Source organism: Pseudonaja textilis, chromosome 1 (genome assembly GCF_049901715.1).
Source record: "Pseudonaja textilis isolate UNSWEBS1 chromosome 1, rPseTex1.2, whole genome shotgun sequence".
NCBI classification, from domain to species: Eukaryota; Metazoa; Chordata; class Lepidosauria; order Squamata; family Elapidae; genus Pseudonaja; species Pseudonaja textilis.
The window spans coordinates 161357716-161382531 of NC_141990.1; the positions used below are offsets into that span (position 1 = coordinate 161357716).

At 35.8% G+C, this 24816-nt stretch overlaps 1 protein-coding gene across 4 annotated transcripts in view; it reads right to left on the minus strand.

Annotated features, from left to right (window-relative positions):
* Positions 1–682: 682 nt before the first annotated feature.
* The window catches only part of HDAC4 (histone deacetylase 4), a 182694-nt gene continuing 158560 nt past the window's right edge, over positions 683–24816 (minus strand). For all 4 annotated transcript variants that reach the window (XM_026707841.2, XM_087919583.1, XM_087919582.1 and 1 more), the window contains 6 exons: positions 21134–21231; positions 19437–19555; positions 13326–13459; positions 6990–7074; positions 5546–5690; positions 683–3257 (listed from right to left, as the gene is read on the minus strand). In XM_026707841.2, coding sequence (XP_026563626.1) covers positions 3218–3257; positions 5546–5690; positions 6990–7074; positions 13326–13459; positions 19437–19555; positions 21134–21231 — 621 coding nt within the window. In that variant the 3' untranslated portion in view covers positions 683–3217. The remainder of the gene's footprint in view (positions 3258–5545; positions 5691–6989; positions 7075–13325; positions 13460–19436; positions 19556–21133; positions 21232–24816) is intronic.

A 24816-nucleotide genomic window follows, 5' to 3' on the forward strand; every position in this document is an offset into this window, starting at 1 on the left:
AAGTATAGGAAACTTAAAAAATATATATTCATATATTTATCAATGCCCAAAAAATGTGGGCCCAAAATTTTATAAAAGGAAAATTGGAATGAGTTGACATGATTAATAAAAAGGAATGTTCGTATGTACTGAATGTAAAATAATTATGATCTATCTTATTATACTGTGAAACTCACTTGTAGATCATTCTCTTTGAACATGCTCCTATTTTGTAACAGAATTTTAGGAAATCACTCTTTACCTCCAAAACTGGGTTAATCAAAAAACATACGGAATCCTGCTGGTGGAACTCAGGTACCTTTTCCTTATAGAATATAAAAAACTGTAATTGAAGATACATTGTCTAGACTGAGCTTTTTGTTTATTCGCAGAGCCCAGAAGCCTTCCTTATGTATGCTTTTATTAATTAAAATTATTTCAATCTTCCCAACATGCATATCTTTTCTCTCCTAGAATAACTGCAGAATAAATCCAGTTTCAGGCTTACAGTGATTAGGGGATATCTATTTTAAACAGAAATTAATAAATTATAGGGCAAATGACATATACCAAAATTCTTTCTGACTTCAGAAAAGATTTTTACTCCCAAAGATGTAGCAATTTGAAAGTAACAAATGAATACTCTTAAAAGTAACATTAAAAGCAACCATATTAACACTATTGATGCAGACTAATATTTTTTGTGACAAAAATAATTTTTGACCATTTTGATGTTCAAATATAAAATAGATTTGAAATTGTAGTGATCACAGAAATCAACACTTTTTATCAATTATAATAACAAAGTAAATTAACAAAATACAAAACCAAGTAATTTCACACAAAAATCTTTTTAGAGCACAGCAGCAAAGCATTTTATAAAATATACATTTTATCTTTATCATCAATCTTTACTCTTAGAGTATGCTCTTGGAAGTTCTAATGCCAAAAAGAAACCATATTTGGGTTAGCATGAACATTAATATTGTAGTGTCTGCTTTAAAAATTGCATATTAACTTTTGCATTAAATAAACTCTTAAAGCTCTTCTGTACTCATCGAAATTTATGTTTACATTCTCACGACTCCAGTCATAATGGAATGAAAGAAAAAAAAAAGCTTTTCAAAACTACATAATTATAAATTGACTCTGTCAGTTAATATAACAAAAAAAGTTTCTTTAGAAAAAAAATAATCTCTTATAATTTCCCTGCTAAAAATTTAAGCAGCTGCACCAAGAGGGCCAACTTCTCTCATTTAAAAACAATGTAGAAGAGATTATGGTGAAGATTAACATACTCTCAAAAAACCTTATTATTATTATTAATAATTTATTTTGAAGTATTCTTTAAAGGGATTATTTAAGCACAGTAATGTGTATTTGCTCAGTATTAATTGTACCAACAGAATATCTTTCAACTTATTTAAATTATTAATGCCTTTAATAATCCTTGCCATTGAAAATATACATTATTCTTTATAATACTAATCAGCTTTTAAGAGATGAAAGTTTATCATTTTCTTTAGGTAGCATAACAACTACAACTGAATAACTGAGAAATTATACAATCAATTTGTGATCTTAAAAATGACTGTGAAATCCTTCCTTTTGAGAAAAGAATATGCTGAAAATAATACATATCAGTTTGCAACATGCACAAGATTAGGAAAAGTGTTTTCTGTACAAAAATCTGGAAATATGCAAACTTCAGTGTCCAAGGAGAAATTATGTAAGTCCAGGAAATAATGTCTGGAAACAGAGTTCTCAAATGAAAACCAAACATGAAAATCAATGCAAATAATTGGCCCTTATCTGAAAAACTAATGTGAAAATAAAGCAGTAGCAAACAAATATTTGCCAGAAATACTTTGTTTGTTAAAAGAGGGTCAACATTGAAGAACTTAAAAGTTAAATAATATGTTGGGTAGTTGCCCAGTGGCTAAAATGTTAGGCATTTTAATGTTCCAAACTGCACTTTGAAAATGGGCATTTTAACTAGATCTTAACCTTTCAATCCACAAATCCTTTGGAAGGAGTTTCCAAGGGTTGCCACTTATTCATATAGTTAATATAAATGCATTATAAATATTTAATTAATAATTTGTAAGAGTCATTTTCCTAAGTTTGGAATATATTTATATTATTCATTATACAGCGTACATAAATATTTATACCTAAAAAATTAAGCAATATCCCATGCAATCTGCTTTTAATAAAAAGCATTCCATTTTTTAAAAAAATTGCAATTGTATTTGTGCATGCCTTTACAACCAAATTGATAATTTGTTATACATAATGTATAGAAGAAGATGTTGGATTTTTTAAAAATCAATGAACTTAAGAAACCCAACAGCATTTGCCATATTACTGGCAACTACCTTAATTTTTAAAAAAATTAAACAGCAAGGAAAGAAAAATCAAAATAAGGTTGTAGACTGTTTGGGAGAAGCTCTGGCCTTTGCTTGCTTTAAATAATCGTGCTAGCAGAAATCCTAGAATCTTTCTTACAGAATGCAATTCTTGGCTTTCTCTGCCAGAGGAACTGCTGCAAAGTTCTTTTCTTTAAGGCATAATTACTCAAAAAATGTCAGGAAAAAACAGCTGCCCAAATCAGTCTATTATTTTAAAAGGCACAAACTCTTCCAATGGCTCTGGCAATGCCAAAGCCAATCCCTTTTCTGGCTATCTTTCTCCCTCTTCACATTTATATAGTTTGAATGAATATATAAAAGCTTAGTTTTCTTTTTACCCTTCACAAGAAGAAAAACAACCCTCCTCAGGGTCTGAGTTTTGAAGAACTCTTATTCACAAGTACGCAAGAATCACAAAAATACTGAAACAAAAGTAGAATTTACTTTGAGTAGTCTTAATGTAATTAAATGTTAAGCACCAGTTTTAAATGAAAATTGTCACATACATGTTAACTCTTTGATTTTGAAACAACAGCAAAAACTGACAACTAGATACTTCCCTGGTATCTTGCCTCTTATAGCTTCCATTGAGGAAAAAAGGAAGATCACTCAGTGTGTCTGTAATTCATATTGCTGTTCTTCACCTGCATTTTTTCCCATGAGCATAATCCATACAATTACAATACGGAGTAATTAGGCTGTTTTTCAACATGGCTGCCTTCCTGGAAGAAAATCAGGGCAGGATGCAGGTATAACAAGAGAAAGCTTCTTGGCAGGCCTTCGAAGACAAGATGAATTTCACTGGAGCATTTCAAACCAGGAGTATGCTACAGAAGAGGATCCTCTTCCATAGGCTCCTCATCTAGCCTGTAAGTAATTCATTAAGAGGAGTCAGAAGAATAGAACTGCATGGCCCAGAATTAGATAAATATGTTTATTAATTGATGGTGCTGTAGTTGTTAATAAGCATGCAAAGCAATATTATTTTGATGGGCTACTTAATACAATACACACAATCCTAATAGTTATCAAGTTCTGAGTCTGGTTCTCAGAACTTTGTTAAGACAAATTGCTTCATATTTGGAATTCCAAATTCTGAACAATCACTTTGAAAGAATGGATTGTTTACGCTATCATTTGCTTACAAGTTCTTATACTTGGTGACCTGTGCCTTCAGCTCCTTTTAAGAATCTTTTGGAGCTGAATCGTTTGAGTAGCAAGTACAACTCGTGCCCTTTCCCCTCAGTTTCCTCAGAACACATAATGATCAACAGAAATATCAGACCAAGCCAGGCATTTGTAGAGGGAGAGGGGTTGTGGTTGAATAATTGCCCACTCATAAAAATAAAAGAAAAAGAAATGCAGACTTATGGATGTACCACTTGCCCTTCTTTTTGCAAGGAAAAGGAAAAAACAAAAGAGAAACTATATTAATGAAGGTAAGTGAAAAATAGGCTACTGGGGAAAAAAAGAAATTGGAGAAAACTCTCCAATGCTGCTGCTAAGGTGGCTAAAAGTGCTAAGGGAATAGTGGGAGTCATGTCTAAGGTGGGACTAGAACTCATAGTTTCCCACTGTCTTAGACTAAACTAGCTCTCAGAATGGTTGTTCAGTAAATGTGGTTCCCTCCTTTGACTTTGCTTGTCAGAAAGTTGCAAAAGGTGATCACATGATTCCAGGACACTGCAATCATAATAAATATGTGCCACTTGCCATGCCTCAGAATTTTGACCATGGGACCACAAGGACACTGCAATGTCATGTGAAAAACAGTCATAAGTCACTTTTTTCAGTGCCCTGGTAAGTTTGACAAAGGGTTACAAGACTACTTCCTGTTCCAAACCCTTCCCTAGATTTTTCATTTGTTTTTTTATTTATCTTCTTAGATTTTTAATTGTAAACCTTTACTACTTTTTGGTCTGTTATTTGCAGCCCTAAATTTGTCCTTCTTCAAGCTAATGAATTAAATCTGAGGCCCAATTAGTGCCATTGACAATGCATTTTATTAATTTGTTGTACTTTTTAATAAGGGAATACTCTTGATTTAGCAAAACTGGAAGTGGAGTGATTTTCAACAGTGACTTAACAGATAACAGATAATCAGAGTTGGAAGGGACCTTATAGGTCATCTAGTCCAACCCCTGCCCAAGCGGGAGACCCTACACCATTTCTGACAAATGGCAGTCCAATCTCTTCTTGAAAGTCTCAAGTGATGATGCTCCCACAACTTCCAAGAGCAAGCTGTTCCCTTAGTTGATTGTTCTCAATATCAGACAGTTTCTCCTTATTTCCAGGTTTCCTTGTTCAGTTTCCATCCATTATTCCTTGTCTGGCCTACAGGCGGCTTTAGAAAATAGCTTGACCCCTTCTTCTCTGTGGCAGCCTCTCAAATATTGGAAGACTGCTATCATGTCTCCCCTGGTCCTTCTCTTCACTAGACTAGCCAAGCCCAGTTCCTGTAACCGTTCTTCATATGTTTTAGTCTCCAGCCCCCTAATCATGTTGTTCTTTTCTCTACTTTTTCTAGAGTCTCAACATCTTTTTTATAATATGGTGAAGAAAACTGGATGCAGTACTCTAGGTGTGGTCTTACTAAGGCTTTATAGAGTGGTATTAGTACCTCACTTGATCTCAATTGTATCCCTCTGTTAATGCAACTTAGGATTGCATTAGTTTTTTTGGCTGCTGCTGCACACTGCTGGCTCATATTTAGCTGCTTGTCCACTAAGACTCCAAGATCCCTCTCACAGTTACTGCTATTGAGCGTGGTTTCACCCAGTCTATATATGTACTTTTGGTTTTTCTTGCCTAAGTGTAGGACTTTACTTTTCTTTATATTGAATTTCATTTTGTTAGATACGGCCCAGTGTTCTAGTCTGTCAAGATCCATCTGGATCTTGAGCCTATCTTCTTGGGTGTTAGCTATTCCTGCAAGATACTTTTGCTATCACCTATTCATCTCAAACTCTCCAAATATTTCCAAACTCTCACAGGGTGAACTGTGAAAATTTTTCAGTGTTTTTGCTTTTGATGGTGGACTAATCACTCAGTAACTAATCAAAATCTTTTCAAGAAAACTGTAGGGACTAGCCACCAGCAGTCAGCACGGATTCAAAAAAATCCCCACCTCCAAAAAGATAAAGAATAAAACTTACTTTTTCTCAGGAAGTGGTTTAACTCCAACTGACAAAGATGCCATTGCTGTTACGGTTTCTGCTTCTTCATTATCACACTTCTGTGCATCTATCAAAGAATAACTGACTGTTGAAGAATAATGTTGGAGCGAATGCCAATATTTACCTAAAGGAAAGTTAAAACCATTATAGAATCTATCATTTTTCTATTAAACAAAAGAAAAGCATAATCAAGCTGCAAAATGAAACAAATCTGGGAGATTTTTCTAAGACACTTTACAAAATATATGTAAACAAAGTAATAATATATTTCCCTATTTCACTGCAGCTCCATGTGCTAAGCATCCAAATTTTGATCATGTAACCATGTAACCATTGCAACAATTGCAAGTGTGAGAAACAATCATAAAAAAAAAATCGGTGCCATAACTTGAAAGGAATGAATGGTTGTACGTTGAGGACTAGGTAACTTGTAAGTTGAGGACATGTGTATTATATCTTGTTTTCAACAAAGCAGTGAATAAAGTGCCCCATGGCAGCCTGATTAAGAATAGTAAAAACTGAGTAATTAAATAGAAACATAACTTGTCGTGAAAATCATACTCAAATGAAAGTCTTAGTTCTTTATCAGATAGACCGCCACGGGTTGTGGTCCTCTGCAACATTTCATTAAAGATTAAGCTCCCTAGGGCAGAAGATACCTAGAATTCATTAACTAAAATTCAAGATGAACTTGTTAAGTTTTACAAATATTGACAAAGTAATAGAATGAATAAAGGTCCTTTTAAGGAGTCCCTGTGGATTTTATTCCGCTAGTCGATTTTATTCCGCTAGGGGGCAGTACTCATCTCCATTTCAAGGCCATTGAGCCAGCACTGTTCAAAGACATTTCTGCAGTTATGTGGCCAGCATGATATCGCTGACCACTGTTACCTAGCTAGGGGTATTGTGGGAATTGAAGTGGTACCTTTTTATCTACTCGCATTTGCATGCTTTGAAACTGCTGGATTGGCAGGAGCTAGGTCTCAAACGAGGAAAGGAAAGATAAAACAAATGAGAAGTACGCTACGAGGCTTGGCAGAAATATACATTAAATGAATTTTTTAGTTGCGTCGCAAGCTGCATATGAAATCAATGTAGGTTTGAAAGAAGAAAACTTATTTCAGTTTTCAGACATTTGACTTTGTGGTTGCAGAGGTTTATCATGTCAGAGAGTGGACACTAATCAAAGACAAAGAAAGGCATGATCCAGCTGAGGTAAGAAAAGATTAAAAGTAAAAATAGATTGGCAGAGTGGCTACTTGAGTACATTTTTGCTGGAAGTATTCAAGCAGAGGTTGGACAAAGTGTTTTGTTTGGGTGGGGAGGTGAAAACAAAAGGTTAAATGAATATCCTGCAGCATTTTGAATTTTATAAAGATTTGGTCTAACTGTAGAAGGAATACTACTGTTTTTAAGTACTCACTGTGTATTTCAATGACCTTCTCAATGGAATGCACTGCATTAACATTTGCTGTCTGCTGTAATATTTTTTCAGGAATAGGATCAAGCTGAGATAATAAAAAATACAATTTAGAATATCATTTTAAAAATAAACAATGAACATATGTATTGAACAGTTTAGATTTCTTTAAGTAAAAAAAATATGTGATTTGACATCCTTTGAAATTATATCCAACTGCCATTTGTGATAATCTCCTCTTTCTGTTATAAAAATATTTTCAACATTGTAGTGCAAGGAATCTAAATGTGAATGGAATCTAAATAACGTATGATTTCATCATGCAGCTATCAGAGATGTAGCTAAGAAAATTTAAAACATTTAGATACTTATTTTAAATAGATTTATCTACTTTTATAAGAAACTAGAAAAGTGGAGTAATTTCCCAGACTCTCTGCACATAACCTTCCCCATCTGCATTGCATTCTGCACCAAAACACTTAGCATATAAAGCCCTTCAAATATTGGAACATTGCTATCTCTGTCCTTATTTTCACTAGACTAGATATACCCTATTCCTGCAACTGTACTTCATATGTTTTAGTTTCTGTTCCCTCATCTAAATTGTTTATGAAGATATGCAACGAAGAGCAGGACAAGAAACAATGGATGGAAATTAATCAAGGAGAGAAGCAATTTGGAATTAAGAAGGAAACTTCCTAATATTGGGGACAATTAACCAGTGGAACAGTTTGCCTTCAAAAACTGTGGGTGCTTCATCTCTGGAGGTTTTTAAGAAGAGACTGAATGTCTGAAATGGTATAGGGTCTCCTTCTTGAGCAGGGGACTGGACTAGAAGACCTCCAAGGTCCCTTCCAGCTCTATTCTGATTCTCATATTGAAGAGTACTTGGCCTAAAACAGAAACTTGGGGTATCCCACTGCTTCCTTCCTTCCATGTAGATATAGTTCCATTAAGGACTACATGTTGAGTGGGGTTTGTCAGCCAGTTACAAATCCATCTGGTGGTGATGATGTCTATCCCACATTTTTCTAATTTATTAAGACATAGATTGTAGTCTACTTTGTAAAATGCCTTACTGAAATCCGAGTACATTATGTCCACAGCATTTTGCTTCTCCACTAATTTAGTCCACATTCACATACATGATGAAATGTCAAGTTTTAAAAATGAATCATTAAAATGGTTTGTGAATTGATTTGATTCTTAAAGCATCTGAAACTTTTCTTCAGACTCACACAGAACGTTTTAAAAGAGCTGCATTAATGAATGTACAGACATGTGCACGCTGCGCACATGTGTGCTGAAGTGTGCACAATCCTAGGGTTCAACAACTGTACTGTATACCAAAATATACCAATTCAGCTCTTAGAAAACAAGAAAACAAATCTGAAACTATTTTCTTAATAAAACACTTTCATGGAGTGTCTAGAAGAGAATCACAGATGTAGTTACTGTAATTTAGATTCAGAAAAACTAATTTTCTCCCTAATTCTGTGAGGGAGATGGACAGTTTCTAAATGTGATGAGATAGATAGGTAGATACAGATTAACAGAGTTGGAAGGGACCTTGTAAGTCATCTAGTCCAGGGGTCGCCAACCTTTTGGACCTCGGGGACCACCAAACTCATAATTTTAAATCCCAGGGACCACCAACTAGTTCTGTGGGTGTGGCCTAATTTGTGGGTTTGGCTTGGTGGTCATGTGACTGGCTGGGCATGGCTTGTATATAAATATTATAAATATTGATATAAATATTGATTTTTTTATAAAAAAATAGAGCAACTTTTACCCAAAATCAGGCAAAGCAGGCAGGCAGATTGAGTTGCTCACAGTATCACAGATTCATTCAGAAATCTATCTGCCATTGGCTAGCTCAGTCTGTCACATAAAATTTGCTTGCTGTGAGTCTGCACAGAATTTGCTTGCAAGCAAACCTTCAGTCCTAAGGGAGGTTTGGTTGTACTTAAAAGCAGAGCTGAAGATCTAAAGACTAGCTAGAAAGCAAGAAATCCAACCATTTCCTGCTTCCTAGCTAATCTAAATCTCCCGGCAGGGCAGAACAAATGATGGTCGGAAAAAGAAAAAATAGCAATTTAGCAGGAAAGTTTGCCGGGTAAGGAGTGAGTGGGAGGGGAGGGTTCCTGCAGGCCATGTGGGCAGCGCAGCCTTGTGTTCCTGAGCAGCCTGGATTAATTGCCCTGGGGGGGTGCTCTGGGGGTGAGATTTCTCTGCGACCCACCAAAATTTTCTCACGGCCCACCAGTTGGCAACCACTGATCTAGTCCACACATACCACCCAAGCAGGAGACCCCTCACCATTTTGACAAATGGCAGTCCAATCTCTTCTTGAAAGCCTCCAGTGATGAAGCTCCCACAACTTCTGAAGGCAAGCTGTTCCACTGGTTGATTGTTCTCACTGTCAGAAAATTTATCCTAATTTCCAGATTGAATCCCTCCTTGATCAGTTTCCATACATTATTTCTTGTCTGGCCTTCAGGTACTTTGGAAAATAGCTTTTTCTCTGTGGCAGCCCCTCAGATATTGGGACACTGCTATCATGTCTCTCCTGGTACTTCTCTTCACTAGACTAGCCATGCCCAGTTCCTGCAACTATTTTGTCGTATGTTTTAGTCTCCAGTCCCCTAATCATGGTTGCTCTTCTCTGCACTTTTTCTAGAATGTCAACATCTTTTTTATAGTGTGGTGACCAAATCTGGATGCAGTATTCTAGGTGTGGTCTTACTAAGGCTTTATCTTTATAAAGTTTTTACTTACTGAGATAAGTATTAGTACCTTACTTGATCTTGATTGTATCCCTCTGTTAATGCAGTTTAGGATTGCATTGGCTTGGTTTCACCCAGTCTATGTGTACTCTTGGTTTTTCTTGCCTAAGTGTAAGACTTTACTTTTTTCTACATTAAATTTCATTTTGTTAGATAGGGCCCAGTATAGATTCATCTGGATCTTGAGCCTATCTTCTAGATTGTTAATTATTCCTCCCAGCTTAGTATCATCTGCAAATTTGGTAAATTCCCCTTCTATTCCCTCATCTAAGTTGTTTATGAAGATATTGAAGAGTACTGGGCTTGAGATGGAACCTTATTGTACCCCATTGCTTACTTCCCTCCATGTAGACATAGACCCACTAAGGACTACTCGTTCAGTATGGTTTGTCAGCCAGTTACAAATCCATCTGGTGGTGATGCTATCTATCCCACTTTTTTCTAGCTTACCAAGAAGTAGGTTATGATCTACTTTGTCGAATGCCTTGCTGAAGTCTAGGTATATTATGTCCACAGTATTTCACTGGACTACTAATTTAGACACTATGTTGAAGAATGAAATAAGATAGGAGATAGATACATAGATGATCGATAGATGATATAGACATTTAGAAAGATTGCTGATCTATGATTGTTGCAGAACAGTCAGTAGTCATTAAATAGCTGTTCTAAAATGAATTTGTATACAGCCTAATCCCCACCATGATCAATTTGCTATGATTTTATATGCTCACTAGATATATAATATGCACAAATACTTAAAATGGTGTCTGCTCTGCCACTGATTCATTATATTTCCAAATGAATCAAGAACTGGTTAATAAGAGAAAGTGAAAGAGAAAAAGAGGAAAAATAAAAGAAATGAATATTGCTTATGAAGAGGATGTTTTCAGTCTTTTGCTCTCACAGGCATCTCTCTGTGTATCTCACATACACACAGTTCAATCCACAGTCAATCAAGTAAATCTACATTGCATCTAGCTTTGATTAGTTCCTAGTCACTGTATAATTTCTTCATTTCCAATATGGGTTTCTCTGGGTTGGAGTTTTGTTTTAATCTGGCTTTTAGTCAGCGGAAGAATTCTGAGATAACAAAAATAAAAGATTCTTCACTCGTAAGGCAGGTGCTAAGCAATGATGAAAACAAGAAGAGATCATAGATTGGAGATAGTGCTTTTAGAAGAGAGGATTTTTGTCCACAATGGGGAATGAAGCAACCAGTCTTCAGGATGAAACTTAATTGAATATATTTGCTATAGCAGTGAATAAAGCAAATATCCACTGTATAGGATGTTGGGTTTACATAATCCCCAAGAACCCTTCCTGTGATGGAATGTAATCCGAAGTTGGAAGAGGGAAGTTGTCCTACCCAGAGGGCTAAAAACAGAAGAGTCTGAAATGTCCGGTAAATAGGAAAAAGGCAAAGACAGACACCCTTAGAGTATATCTATAGGTATGTAGATAATTGCTTTGGTCTGGCAAGATTCTGTCTATAGATGAACAATAATAAAGAAACCATTCAAAGTAACTCCATGTGTCATTCTTGTTTCTTTGGCCATGACGCTTCCAATCCTTGCACTGTATAGTAGAATCATAGACGTGGAAATGATGTAAGTGCAGGCACCATCCCTGACCAATGACTATCTAGCCTCTGAAAATCATCAGTGAAGGGAAGAAATTATACTATACAATAATCTGTAACATGATTGATAGATCTTACTCTCAAGAAGTTCTTCCAAACATCTAATCTATATCTACATCCTGGAAGTTTAATTTGTTCCAGTTTTATTTCCTAGAGCAAGAGAGAATAAATTCAAACCCTCTACATTAATGTGACTGCTCTTCAGGTATTCAGCTATCATTCAACCTTCTCTTCTGCAAGCCAAATCTTCTTAAGGGTTTTAACTATTCCTTGTGATTTCCAGTTCTTTCACTTGATTCTTGATTTCCAATCTCACACTCTAATGCAGAGTAGGCTATCAAAGAATATTAATGAAGCTAATGCTGTATATGTCAGCAGACAATACACTAGCAAAGTTTGCTGACTGAGCTATCTTGTGCTGCTACCAGACTGGGCTTTTTTTTTCAGTCTTATTTCTTATTTAATTTATTAAATTTATTATCTGCCCATTTTGCCACAAGACAATCCTGCTGCTAAATAATGTGAGGACTGTCTTAATTATTATTGAATACTTACAGTATGTGATAAAGCAAAAAAAAAATGGAATATGATTCATATTTTAATACAATTTTTTTTGAAGATGGAGATAAAGATAAAACCAGAACTTTTCCTTTTGGGTCTAATGGAAAAAGACCTGGAGAAAAAATATGGAACTTTATTACTACATATGCTGACAGCACAAGGCTATTGTATGCACAAAGATGGAAGGACACTTCAATTCCTAAAATGGACGAATGGCCACAGAAATTGATGGAGTTGGCTGAAATTGCAAAACTGACTAAATAGAATGCAAGTACTTTTATTTCCGCATGGAGACCGCTTCTGAACTTTGTGCTTTTTGTTATGAAAAGTTGTGATTTGATGCTAATGCCTTATTTTACTGCAATAGAGAGTCGAAAGTCAGTGCTTTTCTTTTTCTTTTATCCTCCCTCACTTTTCTTCCTCCTCTTCCTCCCCAGTGTTTTTCTATTTACTTTTGTATTTTGTATCTTATTTTATAACCCAATAAAATGTTAAACTATTCTATATATATAAAAGCTTAAACGCTTGTTTGCAGCCAAACCTGTCCTAAAATACCCAGATCCCATTTGTCATCCAGGCAGATGCTAGTGTTGTGGGCAGAAGGGGGTGTATACTCTTACAGTGGAACAAACAAGGGAATTTGCAGGTGTGCGCCTACACCTCTCTAGAAAACTGTCAGGGACTGAGCATAGATGAGCAGCTTGGGAGAAGGACACTTATGCTATGCTCTGGGAGCTCGTAACATGGAAGCGCTTCCTTGAAATGGAGCAATGTACCATTTCAGGTATTGACCGAACATTTTCTATTCATTTCCCAACAAAATCTGGAAGACTGGTTTCTCTTGTCTTATTTGTTAAAACGTAAGTTGTGATGGCTACCAGAAATACCTCTTTTGTCCAAAGAGATACAAACAGTTGTATGCAGTAGTGATACTTTCCTACTTTTTCTCTAGCACTTCCTAAATGAATCATTTGGGGCCCATAGTGTTTCTCACAATATGGGAGAAATGAAGCAGTGGAAAACAGCATGAAAGAAGGAACGTTAAATGGAAAAAAGTAATGTGAGAATAAGCCCTCAGAACCTGGACTGTCAGGTTCTGAAAAATAAATGCCAATATACTCATAGTATGGTGAAGGAAAATGAACTGAGAGAAAAAACTGAAGCTGCATCTATTTAGAGACTACTTTCCCAAGAGGACTCTCATCACATTAATTTGCTTTGGAACTTCTTTTTTGGTGCAAAATTCTTGTAATTTCAAAGAGACCATAATGAAGGAAGATACCCACATCATGATAGATTTAAAAATAAAATGTTAATTAATGAAAGCATAAACTGCATTTTTACTTCTACCTCATTTCCTAGCAAGGCAGAGACACATGCTTCAGATGCATCACAAATGGCTGTTAGGTCATGACCTCCTTCAAGAGCCAGAATGATTCGTCCTCCAGCCAGCCCCATAAGCTGTTTGGTGAGGTATCCAAAGCCTGAGAAAAAGCAAAAAAGAATAAGGTGAAGAATAAGAATAAGCAACTAAAAAAGTTCATCTCAAAAACCAGAAATATTTCAAATTGTTGTCTCAATTTTCTTTTTCTTTTTTGGTCAAGTTTTTTTATTTTATATTGCTTATACATATCAATGCATGAACAGTATGATACCTGGGTACCATACATTTTAGTACAAATAAACTTAATATCATTACTCATAGTTATTACATTTCATTTTCATTGTTTCATATTGTTTGCACACATCTGATACTACCACCATTCAATTTCTAAATTTCCCTCTTATTATTACATATATGTTGCTATATTAAAATATGTATACTGTTGTTCCCCCTCTTATTTCTATTTCTTCATGTCACCGTAGAATTCAAAGATGTTTCTTTTCTGTCTTCCATCTTTCATCTGCTTTATTATTCATATTTCCCTTGTTTAACTCTTCACATCTATATATGTTAAAGTTTTATCCTTCATTTTTTAAAATTTAATAAGTTTTTTATTTTTTTACATATCTCTTCACGTGAGCAACGTGACTCCAGATTACAACATTTATACATAGTCATACTAACATTTTTAACTTTCTTACTTTATAACACATCAAATTATTATCCACTCCACTAATCTTCAAATAAATTTCCATTTCATATTTCAATTCATTAATTCAATATCAAAATCATTTCCTCACATATATTTTCAATTCTTTATCCCCTATTATTTCCATTTTCAGCTTACCACCTATTTTATTTTACCTTATGCATTATTATCTTCATTAATTAACTCAAGACCAATATGTAGTAAACACACAAAAAAGCAAGATTAAAGTAAAATTAATATATTTAGGATCCACATGGTATAGTCCTCAATCTAGAATATATTTATTCCAACACTATTCATATAACCATTTCATATATTTTTTTATTTCCACATAGCCAAATTTTACCCCTGTAATTTAAATAAAATTTCATTCCCCTACTTTTAATTATAATAATATTCTCGTTATAAAATTCCAATATGATCCATATTTTTTATTTTTTCATATACTTTGTTTAGTCAATTATATTTTGTATTTCATTTAGGATATGTATGTATGTATGTATGTATGTATGTATGTATGTATGTATATCCCTCTTACCCAAGTACCCATCTAAGAAGCCTTGACAGCCATCTAAAACAAATACAACTCCCCCAAACACATCCTAGATCTGACCAACCACTGCCTAACCAACACATACTTCATCCACAATGGACAAAGATACAAACAGATAGAAGGAGCACCCATGGGATCACCCCTCTCACCCGTCATCGCTAACCTATACATGGAACACTTTGAAACCAATGCTCTAGACAAATCCGAACACAAACCCAAACTCTGGCTCAGATATGTAGATGACACTTTCGTAATTTGGCCACACGGGAAAGAAAAACTGGACAACTTCCTCACACATCTTAACAATCTAGACCCCAAAATACAATTCACCATGGAAACAGAAACCAATAACCAACTTCTCTTCCTGGACATCCTAATTTACAAAAAACCCAATGGCTCCCTAGGACACACCATCTACCAGAAGAAAACACACACCAACCGCTACCTAAATGCACAATCCCATCACCACCCTGCACAGATCAACTCCATAGCCAAGACCCTCATCTCCAGAACCAAACGCCTAGCTGACAAAGACCACCTGAGAACAGAACTACACACCCTCACTAATGTATTAATTTCCAACGGATTCCAAAGAAACACTATCACCAATCTAATCCGAAAAGAGATACCTCCCAAAAACCAAGACACAGAACAGGACAACTGTATCGCCCTCGTCCCCTACATCAAAGGCACCACAGACAAAATCAGCAAAATTCTCCACAAACACAATATCAAGACAGCCTTCGTCACTGACCAAAAAATAGCCAACATCCTAAGAAACCCCAAAGACAAGATCCAGCCAGAAAACCAAGGAGTTTATGAAATACCATGCAACAATTGCCCAGGCACATACATTGGACAAACCAACAGGAGAATAAATGCACGCATCGCAGAACACAAAAACACAGTCAGAAGAAAATACTTCCTCCTTCTTCCAGCACCTTAAAGCCACAGGATATGAAATTAATTTCGAAGGAACCAAATTAATATCCAACAGTGAACACTCCAGCAAGAGAATAATCAGGGAAGCCATCAAGATAGAGAAACACGCCCATAACATGAATAGACAGGACGATACCTCCCGCCTACCAGACATCCGGAAGTTAGCCCTCACCAACAAACGAGTCCCAGCCACGAAAACCAACACAGATCCAAAACAACTCAGGACACCACCACCAATCCCCCTCATTAGACCCAGGCCCAAGCCCATCCTATAAACAAAGGACAACCACCATCCAGAAAACAGACCATGGCTGCCTCGCCAGCTGTTGCACCCCCTGACCCCAAAACGAAACAAGCTGACACATGCCAAGAACACAGACCCAGACCGCAAACTCGAAGCCAGGCTAAAACCCAGAATGCTACATCACAGCCACCCACTCAGGATATCACACCAGAAAACTCAGGAAATTACACCACAAGAACTCAAGAAGTTGCAACACAGCAAATGACCCAGGATATCACAGCACAAGACCAAGGATACCACAGCAATAAATCTCACAAGGTCATCACACAACTCATTACCCAAGCCGTTACTACACAGGAGGCTAATGGAAAAGAGATCAAAACACAAATGACCCAGGAGATTACAACGCAGGACCCAGGATACCACAACAAAAGAACTCGCAAGCCCATCACACAACCCATTACCCAAGCCGTTAAAACACAAGAGGCTAATGGAAAAAAGATCACTACAAAACAAACGACCCAGGAGATTACAGCACAAGATCCAGAATATTTCCACAACAAAACTCACAAGGCCATCACACAGCCCATTATACCAACATCAACTCCATCAACCAATCAAGAGGCAGCAGCGCAGCCAACCAGCCCAGCACACCAGCCCCCACCACCAGTATTTCTAGAGAGACGGCAGCTCCGATCACACACTGCTTGCACTGGCACAAAGCCGAAAGCACCAGCCTGAGGATGGCTAGTGGGACCTCGCCAAAACGTCGCCAAGATACTCTTAATCTTACACGGAAAAAGACCCGAACACACATAGACCTACATACCTGTACCCGTGAAAATCTACGAAAATATAGAAGAAGTAGCTGCAAGCTCACATTACTCTGAGAAGCACAAAGCCGAAGACACAAGCCTGAAGATGACGAATGAGACTTCATCGAAACGTCATCTAGATACTTCCAATTTTACGCGGGAGAAAATCCGAATAACCAAAGATCCACATACAAATATCTGCGAAAACTTCAGAATGAACATATATATATATATATACACACACACACACACACACACATGCATACACACACACACACACACACACATACACACAGATAGATGAATTAATTAATAATAATAAAACCCTCTTAACACCTCTTAGTTCATCTTCACTTTTCTCATATATAGTTATATAATACTTTTAGGATAATTCCCAATACATTTTGAATTTCAAATCTCCCCTTTTTAAGTTTTTAATTAAAAAAATACCCAAATACATTCCTTTGTGGCATCCCCCTTTTATATCATATCTAACCCTTATCTCTAAATATCTTGGCCTTGTCATTTCTCTTGGTTTTAGCTAGGTTTCCCTTTTCTAAGCTTTCTTGATCTTTCCTTTTTATTTCCAGCTGCCAGTCACCCATGTTCACCCCCACTCTTTCCTGCTTTCTTTTTTGATGTTTCTTCTTGTAGAATTTCTTCTTCTTTTGTTTAATCCTGGGAGCGTTTATTAACTAATTATTTATTAACTCTGTCATCAATGTCATAGTTTTAGTTCCTTTAATGACTTTTGGCGATATCTCTTGTTCTCCATGTTCATCTGAGTCACTTTCCTCTTTCTTTAACTCCTCTCTGAGATTTCTTTGTTCTTCTACAGACTGCATCACCATTTTTTTTTGCCAGTATGTCCAATAATTCCCATCTTTCTTTCAGCATTCTTCTTACAGTTTGCAATTCAGACTTAAAGTCTTTGCTTATTTCTTCCATTTTTAAAAATCAGTTGAGTTATTAAAATTCAAAGTCTTTTGTTACGATCGTTGCCAAAAGTCTCCTTTTGTCTCTATTCCCCTTATTAATACTTCTGTCTCTTTATCACAATCAACACCCAACATTCCCAGGATATTGCATTCATTTATCCTCTTACCACAATTCTTCCCCCCTTTTTAAAGTTTCCGGGGTTCTTGTTCTTTTATTATTCTTTTATCCTATAGCAATTATACAACCAGTGATTTTCTATAAAATCATGAAGGAAAAAAGTCTTTTAACCATTAGGTGGCTCTCTACATCACTTTCCACTTTTCAAAGTTCTTTTCTTTTCTCTTTTCAATTATATTAACGTTAATTTTCCACGATTTCCACTATTAGCTTTCTGAAATATAGTCAATTCCAGGCAAGTCCAGCATTTTGTCCAATGCCTATTTGATGCCAAATTATATATATATTGTTTCCAAATTTAATCTCTAATTTCACTGTAGCTTTTTATAATTCAATTTTGTTTACCTTATATTTTCCTCTTATTTTCCATTCATCGCTGTCATACTCTTAAGCAAGGGCTCCTTCTTTCTCCTTCTCGGGGTTATTTTAAAAAAAGTTCAAGTTCTTTATTCTGGTTACATGTCGCTCACCACTTCACTGCTCCAGCATATACTTAGGTCCCGGCAGCTTTCCGTCTTCAGGGCAGCCATTAAACTGCCATTTCTCCCTGTCTTCCAGGGGAGTTAATACCTAGCCAGGGAGGGGAGATGCGTCTCCCCTTGACCCAGCTGGCAGTCTCCCCCTCTTCCCCCACCCCTCCGAAGTGGGTCAGATGGTTCCGGTAAACACGGATCAAAGCCGCGCACGATCGCAGTCTTTGATCCATCTTCGACGGAAATGCCACCGGAAGTCCATCCTTCATTCTTTCATTGTTCGATGTTTCAATATACAATTCTAATACCAATCACAAGTATCATTTAAACATATAGGGTAGATCTATTCATATTCCTTCTATTCATCCAATCCATATAATTCTACTATTAATACACATGCTTATATTAAAATATATTCTTTCATTATCTAATTTCTCATTGTTTAATTTTATTATTTCACTGCTAATCATTATATTATTTAGGCATGTCAATAATACCATCACTAATTCTCTAATTTTCCAATTAATGCTCAGTTCTTATTCATCATTCCCATATTTCACTCTTCATATCTATTTGTATTAAAATACTGTATTATCCTAGTGCCTATCACAATACATACAAAATAATTATCCAGTCTATATAATTCTAATGTTAATATACATTTTTGTTAAAATATGTTTTCGTTAAAATATGTTCTCCCCCCTTTTTTTTTCCTATCCATTGTTTCTTGGCCTCATCAGTACCTTAAGTCTTAACTCTTTTTTAAAACTTGCCTCCCATATTCTTCTCTTGGATCTTTAACTCTATCTACATCTGCATCCTGACTGTTCAATCCAACTTTTTCTCCCCTTCCTACCCCTTTTCTACTGTGTTATTTTAAAGCTATGTGTTCTAACCCCTACTTTCTTATAACCCCTTCCTCTCCAATTTCCTTTTTAAGAATTATCCTAGGGTGAAGTGAGCATTCCAAAGAGTAGGGGAGTGGGGAAATGGAAAGCACAGTCACAATCCCACTTACCAACCATTTTACTTTACAAAAGAACTACCAGTCCCAATTGTGGTTGCCAAATAAGGACTACCAGTACTATTTTTGTCTTTCCTGGTATCGTTCAAATTCCATAAAGAGTGAAATGAGAACAGTGATTGCTAAATTTGAAGCTGAAAGATCCCAAATGTAAATATAGAAACAAATATCTGTGAAAGTTAATAGTCTGAAAGAACTTACATTTTGCCGATAGATTATATCCCCCAAGGGGTGCAGGATGACCTTCTACTGCATCAAAACCTGATGACACCAGTACAATATCTGGAGCAAACTCATGAGCAATAGGCATTACTATTGTTCTGCATCATGAATAGCCAATCCCAAAAAGAAAAAAAAGGCAGAAAACAGATTACTGTACTTTTCAAATACTGAACAATTCCGTTTTCTTCTTCACTGGCATTTTCAACACAGAATGAGAAAAGGGCCTAGAGAAGATGCTAAAGCCACAAACAAACACTGTGGTTTATACTATAAAGCAGAACTTCTGAATTTTACACTTTCCTTTACAGCTATAGAAAAAATCTACATTGATTTACAAATTTATTAATAGTTGCATAGAAAACAATGAATTAGAAAGAGGTATACATTGTACATGTGAAATTCTATGGATCACATATAACGCTAACAAGGTACAACTAAATTTGCTTATTCCTGATTGAAATCATTGGCACTTAAGAAATTAAACTGTACAGCTGAGTGTCAATTATTTTAATTTCATAATATTAATATTAAAATGCATGCTTCATCTGCATAATCTAATTAGGATTATTAAATGAAATCGTGCACTGAGTATAATACAAGGCCTAATAGTGGAGCACTGTTGTCAACTCTGTGATGGATAAAGTACACAGTACTCTCTAGTTCCTGTTGATTGCATTTGCCATTGTTTTGGAAGTTTTCTGGCTGCAATCAACTAGATAACTATCCTAGGCTTTGTGGTGGATTTTTATTCTTTGTTTTATAGTATACTATTTACACTATTTGGACAACTTTGGCATGTTTTTCCATCTCAAAATTGTAGGGAACTCTATGGCTAGTTTTTACCAACTGTATTTAAAAGATCTTTGTGGGGGCACAAAAATATATTTAGGCATAGCTGTCTAGCCTAATTCAAATGTTTTGCTTTAGAATATAATGAATGTTGTGAGAAACAGAACAAATATACTAGTTTTTATTCCTCATTGCGTTCTAACCATGATGGCGCAGTGTTTAGAATACAGTACTGCAGGTTACTTTTGCTGACTGCCAGCTGCCTGCAGCTTGGCAGTTCAAGTCTCACCAGCTCAAGGTTGACTCAGCCTTCTATCCTTCTGAGGTAAGTAAATGAGAACCCAGATTGTTGGGGGTGATATGCTGACTCTATAACCTCTTAGAGAAGTAAAACACTATGAAGCGGTATATAAGTGCTGTTGATATTGCAGCTTGTTTCTATAGTTTCTTTAGCTCTAAACTTACATTTTCCCTTGGTATTTATCTAAAATGGACCATTAGGATAATTTTACCATGAACAGTAGTTCCAGCAATTATTTTCTTAATCTGATGCTATAAATAAAGGATGTCACAGTGCCTTGACTTTATTAAAATGAGACTTACTCATCAAAAACTACAAGAGAAAATGTAATATAAGGAATACATGTTGAAAAGAACCACTATTAACATAAATAGCATGAAAAATATCACATGAGAAATCTATCATAAACCAAAACATTATAGAGATAAATTTCATTCATTAAAACTGGCTTTGCCTTTATGTAACTTATTTCATTTTTTATAAGCATGAGGCTTATGCTTAGTATAAGTGTACAAATTAGAATATTGTGGTTTGTTGACATACTTCTAATGACCCATCAATCTAAGAAAAAATGATAAAGAATTACCTGAAAGCAGTCAAGTATTCTGGGTCTCCTATTGGTGGATTAAGACCACCAGTAAATGCAATATTTACATTAAAACCAATACCCAATCCTATGCCAACCTAAGAAAACAGAAATTGAAGAAAAAGAATGAAATAGGTTATGTATCTAAGAAATATTAATATCTCTAAGATTATTTGCTTAACAGCACTTCAAATCACTTAACAGCCCTTATACAATTTAATATGAGAAAATACAAACCGATGAAGACGTTTTGAATGACTCTCCTTCACTAACACAATAAGTGTGATTGGAATGTAAAGGTACAAACCATCTTAACTTTTGAATATATTCATGACACCATCCTATTCTTGACATTATCTGTTGTGTAAACCTCCTAGTCACTGCCTTGAATGGGGTTTTGAACAGGATTGCTTCATGCAATTTCTTCCAACCCGTGGATCTCTTGGTCCCTCAAGAGGAGGAATTGAAAAGGATAAAGTGGAATAGAGATAACTAGAATGCTGCTGGTAGAAGATGAGCAAACTTTACTGAATGCAGGTAAGAGCTGCTATTAAAACCTACCATATTGCAATTTGGTAATCTAAATATTTTTCCACATTAAATGTGTCTGCAGATAATCACCAGTTAAGGGTGATCTGTTTCCTCCTGGGAAAGAGAGTATAGAGATATACCGCAGGGCCAATTAATCCACAGCTTAATCTTTCTTACTATCAGGAAATTTCTCCTTACTTCCTTGTTGGATCTCTGTCTGACAAGCTTCCAGCTTCCTGTTCTGTCCTCAGGTGGTATGGAGAAATCGATGCCATTGTCCCCATGACAGCACTTCAAATATTGGAAGATTGCTATCAGTCTTTAAGTTCCTAAGCCTACCAGGGCAATATAGAGGAGTAGTGCTTCCTGTGATCTTGATGTTATCCATCTGTTGATGTATTTAGAACTCCATTGGCTTTTTTTGGCAGTTATTTGAAGATTGAAACTACATCAGTTCTTTTCTGGTCCTCTGACAGTTCCCCCATGCTCCAGGAGCTATGAAAGATTTCATTTGTAGCTCTGAGATCACCTCTTCCAGCTCCTTCAGTACTCTGGGATATAAACCATCTGATCCAGGAGATTTGAACTCTTTCAAAGCAGATAGGTATTCTCCTACCAAATCCTTGCCCCTTTTGACATACATTCCTGTGCTATCTCCCACGAAGCTGCTTTTGACAGGCTGGGCTATTTTTTTCTTTTTGTGATGACAGATGCAAAGAAGGAATTATATAGCTCTACTTTCTCCTTGCTGCCCATCATATTCTTGCCATCTTCCCCCACTGTAGGTAGTCCTTGACTTACAACCATTCATTTAATGACTGTTTGAAGTTATAATGGCACTGAAAAAAGTGACTTATAATTGTTTTATACAAGGCTATTGCAGCATCTCCATGCTCACGTGATCAAAATTCAAATGCTTGGCAACTAGTTCATATTTATGATAATTGCAATGTCCTGAGGTCATATGATCACCTTTTGTACCTTCTGACAAGTAAGAATGGGAAAGCAGATTCATTTAACAACCATGTTTCTAGCCGAACAACTACAGTGATTCACTTAACAATTGTGACAAAAAAGGTCATAAAATGGAGCAAAATTCACTTAACAAATGTCTTGCTTTGCAAGAGAAATTTTGGGTTCAATTGTGGTCATAGGTTGAACACTACCTGTAGTGAACAGATCGCACAGGTAGCTAAAGAAAATTAGACTTAGATTAAAAGAGCTGACTTCATCAAACTAAGAGATAGATTAGGAAAGATGCCATGAATGGAAATCCTAGGGAAAAACAGTTCAAGATGGAAAAACAAGACAGTAAAGGACAAAAAAGAAAAATATCACAGAGAAAGAAAAATGAGATACCAGACAAAATGAGCATGGTTGCACAAAGAGGTCTCTGACAAACTAAGGGATAAAAAGGACAAGTATAAAAAAATGGAAGGGGGGGGGTACATAACCAGAATAGAATACCAGCAAATAGGTCAAATCTGTAATTTGATTATTTTGAAAAATAATCAAAAAATTTGCTTTCAGTATATAAGGAACAATTAGAAAGTCAAGGAAACGAATTGTTCACTCCAGATAGTGTTCAACTTATGAACACAATTTGAAAATATTTCTGTTTATTTTAAAAAATTATTCTATATATTGCAATACATTTAGTTATCTTAGTATGAGAGCAGTGTAATATTAAATAACAGTTTATATTATATAATTGACAACAGGTACAGGATTGTCAAGCCAAAAGACTCTCTTAATCCAACATTGTGTATCACACAATTGCCAATCGGGAACATCTGGGAAATTTACAAAGCAGGACAATAACCTCTGATCTCTAGCATTTAAGATTCTAGGCTTTTAATTACAGGGAAAATAGATATCCACTCAAACTAGAATTTGTTTACAAAAATCCAAATATGGGCCCATAAAGACAATAAATTATATGGCTGAACTTTTCATTAACTGTTGTGCAATTAAGATGTAAATTAGGTGCAGTTAAAAAAAAATAACTCCCAATTTTCTCCACAATTATTTCAATGAATGACCACGTTACAATTTCGTTGAAAGAGAGACAATATCTTTCCTACATATGCCCAGTAAATGAGTAGGAGCAGTACAGGACAGCCTTTACCATTTAGTTATGGAAAATTCCCATGCTGACTAGAAAGTTTCTGACTAAAGCATTTGAATTCGACCGATTTGAAGAAAGTTGGAATAGGTCAAAGAAATACACATCCTTTCTATTTTTAAATTACAAAATCAGCTTCCCACAGACTGGGCAATCAATTCCTCGCATTGATTGTTTCTATCAATTACAAGTATTACTGTGAGAACGTTTTTTTCTAAACATAAGACTATTATTTGATCTGAGAGAATCCTCTGATAGTGTGATAAACAACAACACGAGAAGCAGAGATTTAAACATGATAATTTAGGTAATCCTCAACTTTCAATTACAATTGGCATTTCTGTTGTAAGTTGTGTCATTTCTGATTTTACAACAATTTTTAAGTAGTTAAGTAAATCCACCTTTCCCAGTGGGCATTTTTTATTGTTGGAAATTAACAAAAAAGGTCACAATCACATGATGGCAGGATGTGACAATCAGCTGCAAATGCGAGCTGGTTACCAAACATCCGAATTGTAATTATGTGACTGCAACGGTTGCAAGTGCAATACAGATTGTAAGTCACTTTTTCCAAGGCCATCATAACTTGGACTATCATTAAATGAACGGTGGTAAGTTGAGGATTTTCTTTCTGATAAATAATAACATCCCAAGCAGGGATTAATAATATAATTAATTAGATGTATTCATTCATTATTAATGCTTCTCCTGGCAATTGCCTGGATTAATCCTTGCAGTTTTCTCGCAAGATTTTGCAAGTGCTTTGCCATTGCCGGCTTCCTAGGACTAAGAGACAGTGGCTGACAACTCTTCTGGAAAAAGAGTTCTGATTTTCTTCCTGGGATCTGTTCACTCTCCCAGCTTAACTCCTGTTATAGCCCTGAGTGCTCTTATCATTACTTTGGCCTCTATTTGTCACATGATTTCTAGTTCTCCCTTCAGGCCCTGAAACTTCTATAGTCTTTCATACTCCTTCCTGATGTTGCTATCACTTAGCATCACTACAACTATCACCGCTGCTGTTTTT